This window comes from Pyrus communis, chromosome 12 (genome assembly GCF_041283825.1).
Source record: "Pyrus communis isolate YQ-2024b chromosome 12, ASM4128382v1, whole genome shotgun sequence".
Classification (NCBI taxonomy): Eukaryota; Viridiplantae; Streptophyta; class Magnoliopsida; order Rosales; family Rosaceae; genus Pyrus; species Pyrus communis.
In genome coordinates, this window is record NC_142576.1 from 12307053 (window position 1) to 12316479 (window position 9427).

The window sequence follows — 9427 nt, forward strand, 5'->3', positions numbered from 1 at the left end:
TAGCTAGATCAGTAAAAGCATTTGGCATGCTTTAAGTGCTCTGAAGATCCAGAATATGATACACCTCAATTTCAGACTGAAAATTGCGGGGATCTAAATAAGATAAAATGGGAGTAATCCACGACAATTCGTAATGTTTTAGAAGAACATTAGTGTTATTATCTTCCCCAATGACGGACTGTCTCATCCAAGAGATCCTGTCAATCGCTCTAAGTAGTGAATAATTGGTGGCAAATCATAATCGACATAGATTCCCATTTTTCTTTGAGGATCCATTTTGGTACGTAGTGGTCACATTATTGGCACATAGACTGCGCACCTAAACACACATAAATGTAAGACATTAGGCTCGTATCCAGTAACCAACTATAACGGTGAATGAGGTTGGGTAGCGATAGGCCTCATACGAGCCAACATAGCTGCATGCAATATTACATGGTCCAAGGCAGATACTGGTAATTCGGTTCGCATAACCAAAGTCTGAGTTGTCGTTTGAAGGCGCTTTATGAAGGCTTCTGTCAGACTGTTTTGGGTGTGAACATGGTGTACAAGATGTTCAACTTTAATTCGAACTGACATGCAATAATTATGACGTAAACTCTCTAGCATTTCCAGTCGAATCGACTTGATCGGATAATCAGGGTGATGAGCCCTAAGCTTAATGATTTGAGCTAGGAGTTTTGCATAAGCATCATTGCGTGTGGACAATAAGCAGACAGGTGACCAATGCATTGATGCATCAACCAACACCATGAAGTATTTAAATGGTCCGTATGTTGATTAGATAAGTCCACAAATATCCCCTTAAATCCTTTCTAGAAACTTAGGGGGTTATGAATCTTTGCATATAAGGGTTGAGTATTCAACTTCCTCAAGGAGCATGCTTTGCAAGACGGATGGCCATGATAAGATGTTAGGTGATACCCGTGTGATACTTTGAGGATACAATGTAACATATCTCATCCAGGATGTCCCATACGGTCATGTCAAAGCAACAAAGTGCTCTATAACGCAGGCACAGAGTTGGCCACATGGTGGGTCTCAAAGGCTCAAATGGTTGTGATGTATAATCCACTTAGGAGATGTTCCAGTTTTTCATGAATATAGTTTTGGCCATATTTGTAAGAAGTGATACAAAGAAATTCAAAACCATTCACTTCGGTGGTTTCAAAATGATATTGATTGTCTCAAATATCTTTAAAACTCAGCAACATTCTTTTGGAACGGGGAGAATAAAGGGCCTCTTTAATGGTTAATTCGGTATCATTATACAACATTAAACAGGCCTTTTCATATCCTTCAATCAGGTTGAATGAGCCTGAAAGGGTTGTCAGAGGTGCATTTTTAGGTACGAAGTTAGTAACATAGTGTCGCTCACGCAAGATGGTGTGCGTACATAGTAGCATTATCGGTCAGACACCTAACTTCCCAACTAGTCATACCTAGAAATAAATTAACTGAATCGGTCACAAGTATAAATATGATTCCATACATTCAATTAATCAATTGAGAAATAATATCTATAAAATAATTATTCATAATTCAAAATAAACCAATCCAAACAAAATATTCCAAAGACTTAGAAAAATTGTCTATAAAACTAAACCATAAGCTTAGAAAACAGAGAGGGTTCAGCCACTAGGGGTGAAAACCACCCTAACATGTCTTAGAAAAATAAACTTTATTCTTTTATAAGAGCGGATGCCTTCTGAAAATCTAAAACCTCCATAGTTGTGGTAGTATCGCTAGGATGTTCCACATGCACAAAGTTAGACTCATGATGAGAATGATACTTGGCAATAACCTAGGGAGTAGCTTGGCATATGCGTGACCAATGGTCCCTTAATCCACAGCAATAGCATATGTCCTATTTAGTGGAATCCGATTGAACGATAGCTTTTCCTTTGTTCTTGAAGTTTGGGGCCTTAGGGGAAAGGGAATTACGCCTCTGGATCAAATTTTCTCCCTTGGTGGGGCCTCTGCTCTATTAACCTTTGGCCCGTGACTGGGGTTTCTTCCTATTTCCACGGCCACGACAGTTCGGCCATCGTTTGTGGCTGCTAGAATTAGTCGCATGTGCTTCAGGCATAACGTTCAAGCCAATGGGTCGAGCTTGATGATTCTTCATTAAAAGCTGGTTCTACTTTTCAGTTAGAAATAAAACAGAGATCAAATTTGAAAATTTGTGTATGCTTTATATTATTAATGCAGGACAATATTGGTGGCATTACATGTTGAATAGGTTTTCTCTAGGAGATCCCATTCGGTCAAGTACTCGTTACAGAACTTAAGTAGCGATCAGATTCTACAGACTTCAAAGTTGTATTCTCATGGACTTTAAGTCTTTTTTTTTTTTTTTTTTTTTTTTTAACAAACGATATTATATACACTAAGGGGAGAAGGTAGGCTAAGCCTCAAAATGGGCTAGCAATAATATGGTTCAAATTCACGAACTTACAGTCGTAGAAGCGTAAATGCTACCAGTTATGCCTTGCTTCAGGTAAGTATATGTCTTTTTGGTGATCGAAGTGATCGGCCAGGGCAAGCCAGAGGGCACGTAGATCCTTTTCGGCAAGGTACTCGGTTTGCAACACATCATGAATGTGTCTTCGGATGAAGATCATCACGGTAGCGTTTTGAGCTTCTTCAACTGGGACATCTGTAGCTTCTTCAATGGTAGCTTGTAGACTTGTAGCGATGAAATGAAGTTTCACGTCTTGGACCCACTTCAGGTAGTTTTTTTCTGGATACTTCCAAAGTGGTGAAATCGAGCTTGTTCAAGTTTGATATGTCCCTAAAACAGAGGGTACAAAAGGAATGTGGTTAGTCATATGGAAAGCCATAGACATACAGTTTAGAACAATTGAGTTTTATAGACACGTATATATTTAGTTTAAACATGAAAGCCTTGGGTTTCATGGTGTAAGTTTTGAATGAAAACTTCGGGTTTCAAAGGCATTAAATTCAAAACTATAAGTTCGATTTAGTTATGAACTTTCAATTCATAAAAGGGGGTACCTGCAAGAACACATAATACAATATACAACTAAGTGTAGGAAATTTGGGGTTTGCTTCAGGAACCCAAGTGTGAGTGCATCGGGACTACAAAAGATAGTCAATGGTTTAAAGAAAAGAAAATTAATTTAATTGTTAATTGCCAAAAAGTGGGTTTCAGGCTAATAATTTTGAATGTCTTGTCAAATTAATGGACTGCTGATCACTTTAATTAATTCAATAGAACGTAACCATCCAAGTTTGATTGTAGGAGCAAAATAATGACGTTCGGGTCATATAAGCTTAAATTTAGCTTCGAGCCAAGCGACAATAAAATTATAGCTTGATAAACGTTAACCAATAATGTCCCAATAATTATATGGGTATGGTTATGAAGCGGAGATGCCAAAATATGGCATCGGGTCAAAAAAAGACACAGCCCAGCTTGGCATAATAGCCCAAATCTGGTTGCAGGCCAGTGGGCTGTGTCAGGGATGAAGCCCAGCAGCGTAAGGTTGCGAGCAATGGGTTTGGGTGCGAAAACCCCAGCCATTCTGGTCACGGGCCGAGCCAGTGGTGAACCCAACATCGTAAAAGCTGCTGCAGGCAGGCCGTATGCGCATGAGGTATCAAGCCTAGCGTTCGCTGGCTTGGGCTAATGTGTAACAAAGCTATGTGGGCCACGACATGGCAAGGTTTGCGGTAAAGGGAGCTGTTGTAGGCAGGCCAAGACGCAGGGACAAGCTCAGCAAGCAGTAGGCTTGCTGGTTTGGGCCAAAGGCGCTAGAGATAGGCCGAGCAAAGGCTGCAGGCCAGTGGAATTGGCCTGGAGTCTATAGGCCCATGGAAAACCCTAAGCTAGGCCGAAGGCCTGGCTGTCCATTGCGCGCAGCAAGCCCAGAGGGCTGCTACAGGTGATCGAGACGTTGGAACGACGTCTTCCAGGCACGGTGTGGCTGCAAGCCAGCCGACGTTCGTCGGTGCCAGTGGTGGCGTGGCTTAAAGCTGCGTCTGGGCCACAAAATTTCCAAATATTTTTTTTCAACATCTAAGGTTAAGAACCCTTATTTCGATGCTTTGACTCACAAATTCCATATAATATAATCGTGTATTACATGAACGTATGTATATTGACAAATATAGGAATATATACAACATATATCGGAAGAAAAATATAAATATAGTTCATGAACATGTGAAATGTTTTCATGTTTCATAGTCATTTCAAGTATCTTAATTTATTTTAAAAGAATATGATTGGCAGAAAACAACTGAGCCTTTGAATTTATAGAAGAGCCTCCTCCACGAACCTTCATTTTCTGAGCTTCTGGCAAGAGTGTGTTGCTATCGTGTTGAAGGCGTAATTTACTGAACCGTATAAAGGACAGAGAGAGGGGGTGTGGCAGAGAGAGATGAGAGAGATGTGTATTTTTGAGGCGTGTGTTATGTCACCATATTGTGCCTTTATTTGTAGTAGTAGGGACGGTAAATTCCATACCCGAATAGGATTACAACTCTAATACCACAATATTTAGTCTAAGAGATATGGTAGAATCCTATAAGAATATCCTAGATATGTTATAATTTACACAATCACATTCCTAATCTAATAAGACTGCAACAAATCCTTCAATTGTTTGATTTGACCAATCCATTGACCTTGATTTGGTCCAAAGAAAGACTTTTCAGCCAAAATGGTCTCTGAAATTGGTATAATTCCTCACTTTAGTTTGTGAGATGTAAAATCGATTGAAATTGTCCCTCAGATTGTCCATCGTCAATCATTTTGTCATTTCATGAAAAATCTCCGTTAAATTGAAGTGTATTTTTGTCAAATCAATTCTTCCACTTGAATTGGTGGTTTCTCAATTTAACGGAGATTTTCCCAAAAGAACCAAAATGATTGATGGTGGACAATCTTAGGAAAAACTTCTATCTACTTTCAATCTCAAGGACCAAAAAATTATGTTAATCTCAGAGACCATTTTGGCTAAAAAATCCGCCAAAGAAATAATGTATATTAACCAAAGAAATGCTTGTATGGAATGAGCCCATGGTTACCATGGTATTCGGCCTAAGTGATTCTGTTGGGAAACTTGTGCACCTTATGGGGCCCTTCTGTCGTGAAAATCCAATGGCATAAAGTCTAGGGCTGGGTTCGGTTTTTTTCGGTTCGGTTTTTTTTTCGGTTCGGTTTTTTTCGGTTCGGTTTCGGTTTTTTTCGGTTTTTTTTTTTTTTTTTTTTTTTTTTATCTTTCTCCCTCCAAAATTATTAAAAAAAAAAAGGAAATATAAAAGTTCACATTCATATTAATAGGCTAGGCGGAATGAAAAATAAGGAGGAGGAGGGTTAGGGTTGTTTTGTTAAAAAGATTAAAAAATTAAAAAAAATCTCACAAATCCTGGAGGCATGAGGGTTCGAACCCATGCCTCCATGCTTGTAAAGTTTCACTGAAACCAACTTGGCAACAGGTTCTGTTTTGTTATGATTGTATGACTAAACTATTTATAAATATTCAAAAAAATTATATATATATATATCGGTTCGGTTCGGTTTCCGAGCCTCAAAAACCGAAACCGAACCGGTCAGATTCGGTTCGGTTCGGTTTGACAATTTCGGTTCGGTTTTTTTTTCGGTTCGGTTTTTTTCGGTCTCGGTCCGGTTCGGTTTTCGATTTTTTGAACCCACCCCTAATAAAGTCCCTTTTTTGTGGAATGTTTTTGCATTAGCGAATAACTGAAACACATTTTCCTTGTTTACATCACGAGATGATTCTTGAAATTTGTCTTTATAAAATATCTAAGTATATAAGATACATCAGAGTATATCACATAAATTTTAAAAAATGCATGGTATGTATGGCATGTTCCATGTTATGTGGTGCTAGGACGAAGCCACATAACATGGAACAGTGCCACATGTTATGCAACGGCTGCAACAAAACCAAATATTCCGAAATCACGCAGAGATGAAAGTGCAAACACAACAACACAGCAAAAATCTTCTCAATGTGGTCCTTTGCGTGCACAATGGTCAGCATCCACCAAAATCCAGGACACCGCATCCACAAAAAGACGCAGATGACGGAGGCTCCATGGTACCGAGTCAAAATTATTGTTATTATTATTGCTTCTTTGAAGAATATCTATATCATACCTACCAATTATCATCTCCAACTACAAAGCTGTGATCTGTCATCCTCTTAAACAATCCAACTGTCCAATGTCACATTACCAACTCAAAACTCTGTTGGTGCATCTGCTTCTCCAAATGACCAAATCTTTCTTTGTTTCCATCATCACCATATATATTCCTTAGTCCAAGGATATATATATATATATATTGAAGAGTAAGAGAATAGATTGGTATTGAACTCGTTATCTACAATGTTTGAACTTAAAATCTCTCACTTACAAATGAAGAACAATGCTACTATATATATATAACTAATAGCATAATTTTAATTATTGCTAGCTTAACTATCATTTGAGTCCCTGAATTTTGCTCAATTTTTTGTTTTAGTTCCGTTGACCTTAAAGGTTTTCTGATCACAAACAACAATTTTTCTTTAATGCTACAGATCATATCAACAATTTAGATCTTGCATATAGACAGATCTTATAAATTTTACTAATAGTTAAATTTAAAATAAAACTTGTATCTTGAATGAAATGTAGCATTGTGACCAAACAAACCTAAAACACGAATCACGAAACGGAATTAAAAATTAAAACAAAAGGATACAAAAGCTATTAAAACCGATATTTAGTGTCCACGATATAAGACATCAGCTTTCAAAACATTAAAATACATAATGTTCTCTATCAAATTCTTACACTTGGCAAAAGACGTGCCACAAAACCGTTGCCTGCTGTGTCCACGCCAAAACAGCTATACGTGTAAACCGACTTGAAACGCTCAACGATCAAATGATCAAATCCCAAATTTATTGGAAACAAATTCGAAATCAAAGAGTTGCTCTCTTTAAACGCTTTGGTCTTATATATATTCACTCGCAAGTCACAACCAAGTGTTTCGTTCTTACACTTTTGTTTTATAAACCTCTCTCTCTCTCTCTCCCCCTAAAACACCAAAAACCCACCGAACTTGGCCAAAAAAACAGATTGAAGTGAGAGATGGAGAATGTTGGGATAAGAGTGGAAGGAGCTTCAGGTTCTGGTTCTTTCTTCACGCCCCTTTTGATTTCCATGGCAGGCATTGTCTTCACAACCCTAGCAATAGTTGCGTACCATTTCCTAGTTAAGTATTGCCTACGGAGGAGGCAACGGCAGATGCAACTGCAAATCCAAGCCAGCCTCGCGCAACAATCAGGCACCAATCAATCCAATGGGGTTGATGAGAAAGTCCTGAATTCCATCCCAATTCTCTCGTACTCGAAGAACGATGGTGAACTTTTTCGCGTGGATCAAAGCGAGTGCGTGATTTGCTTGGGAGACTTAGAAGACGGGGATTTGGTGCGTTTGTTGCCGAGTTGCAAGCACGTGTTTCATAATCCATGCATAGAAAAGTGGTTTCGGGGGCATACAAACTGTCCGGTTTGTAGGTCAGCCATAGATGTGCCTATTGCTTCTGTGGCATCAACGTTGCCTGTGGAATATGATCATGTTGGTCAAGTTAGAGACCGAGAACTCGAAGAAGCCAGCCCAGTATATCAACCCAATTGCTCATTGCACCCTCATGATCCAGAGGAGGGTTTGGCAATTACAGCTGCTAGTACTACTATATCAACCCAATTGTCAAAACCAAATGGTTTGCTTAGGCATTGTGTGTCACTGGTGGTATTGCCTATGGAGGATAGTAGTAAGCAGCAGATTTTGTTGAAGGGGTTGGAGAGGTCTTTGTCTTTGGATCATTCCCACGTTCTTATCAATATATACACAGAGAGTGATGACAAGCCCTCTTCATCATCTTCTACTTCTTCTGATTGTGCTTCTTCGAAGCCGGTTCTTACGCAGTGTAGATCGTTGAAGGCGCGGTCGATGAGGAAGCTTGATCGAATGTCTTCAGTTTTAGTAAAATCTATTTCTCAACTGCGGATGAGCCAGAGTTTCAGCACGGCCAATGGCCATGGAAATCTTCCTTGTTAGAATTATTTCTATTTGTTTTATTTTTTTCAGTGAAGGCGAGGGTCATCTCTTACCGTTATAAACTCCCCATGTGGTTATTTTTTCAATACTAGGAATTTTTTTCACTGACAATATTGTTATCCTTTGGGAAAAATAATTAGATTCTTTTTTTCCTTACACAAACCATTTTCCGTAAATCTTTTTATTTATTTATTTTTATATAATGATATTCTGTTCTTGGTGGATGATTAGACTAAGACACCCATTAATGGGCAGTCATCATAGTTGTGTATCAAATTCTTGATATAGTTGAGTCAAACATGAAATGTTTCATTTACAGGTGAAAAAGATAATATTATTAGACGTTGTTGCTAATAACTTTATTGTACCACTTTAACGGCATATTCATGTGACATGACAGTTAGTGTGTAATTATTATGGTAATTACAAGATTGGCCATTATTAAACTATATTTGTCACATCCTGTGGGAAGAAACTATCATCCCTTTAAGGCTATTACATAGAAAGAACTAGTCTAATTTTGTAACATTAAAGGAATCTAACCTTGCACTCATTTTAATTCTTGGTCATCAAATTACCCTCATAAAAAATTCTTTTTAAAGAAATGGTTAGAAGCGACCCCAAGGGGTTGGTCCAGTGAAAATCAAGTAAAGAGTTGGAGTATCTAATCTAGGTTTGAACTCTTACTAATGCATTTCATGAGCCCCCCGACTCTAATTTGACGTATCGTTTGACTCCAAAGGTCAAAACTACGTTATTGCCTCATACGATACTTGAGCTGCATAGAAAGCGAAATTTGTTTGTCACAAATGTGTGGTGGTGTTAGCACTCAAAATTTGAAGGTTAACAAATGAAAACGATAAACCCTCGATCGGCTTGGGATATGGTCTGAAATGAAATAGGCTCAAGGATTTAAGTGGTTCACCCCTAGGCTACATCCACTGTCTTGCTCTAAGATTAAAAATAGCACTTTAATACATGAACTTTCTTTCTTTTCAGTCGTTTGGCCATAATACAAAAGGTTCCCACTCCTTTATATAGGCTCTGAAAGAACCCCCAGCCTTGGATCTTCCCAACTTTGATTTAATGCGCCAACTAGCGTGGAATAACACACATATGGAACAAAATTTTGATTTGTTAAATATTACTGATTTTACAATATGAAATATGAAAAAATAACTACTAATCTTCAATCTTTCCTTACATTAGTCTTTCTTTTTTCTCTTTTTTTTTTTTTTTTTCTTTTTTTTTTCTTTTTTTTTTGTTAATATTAGTCATTGATGGTTTAATCCAATATGGATTTATCCCTCTCTTTTTCTTAATG

General features: G+C 38.0%; 1 protein-coding gene across 1 annotated transcript; it reads left to right on the plus strand.

The window, feature by feature from the left end:
* The first annotated feature begins 6917 nt into the window (after positions 1-6917).
* LOC137744397 (uncharacterized) lies at positions 6918-8272 on the plus strand. The gene has a single exon (XM_068484221.2). It carries the CDS (start codon positions 7132-7134, stop codon positions 8101-8103), a length of 972 nt encoding a protein of 323 aa, XP_068340322.1. The 5' UTR covers positions 6918-7131; the 3' UTR covers positions 8104-8272.
* Positions 8273-9427: the final 1155 nt, after the last annotated feature.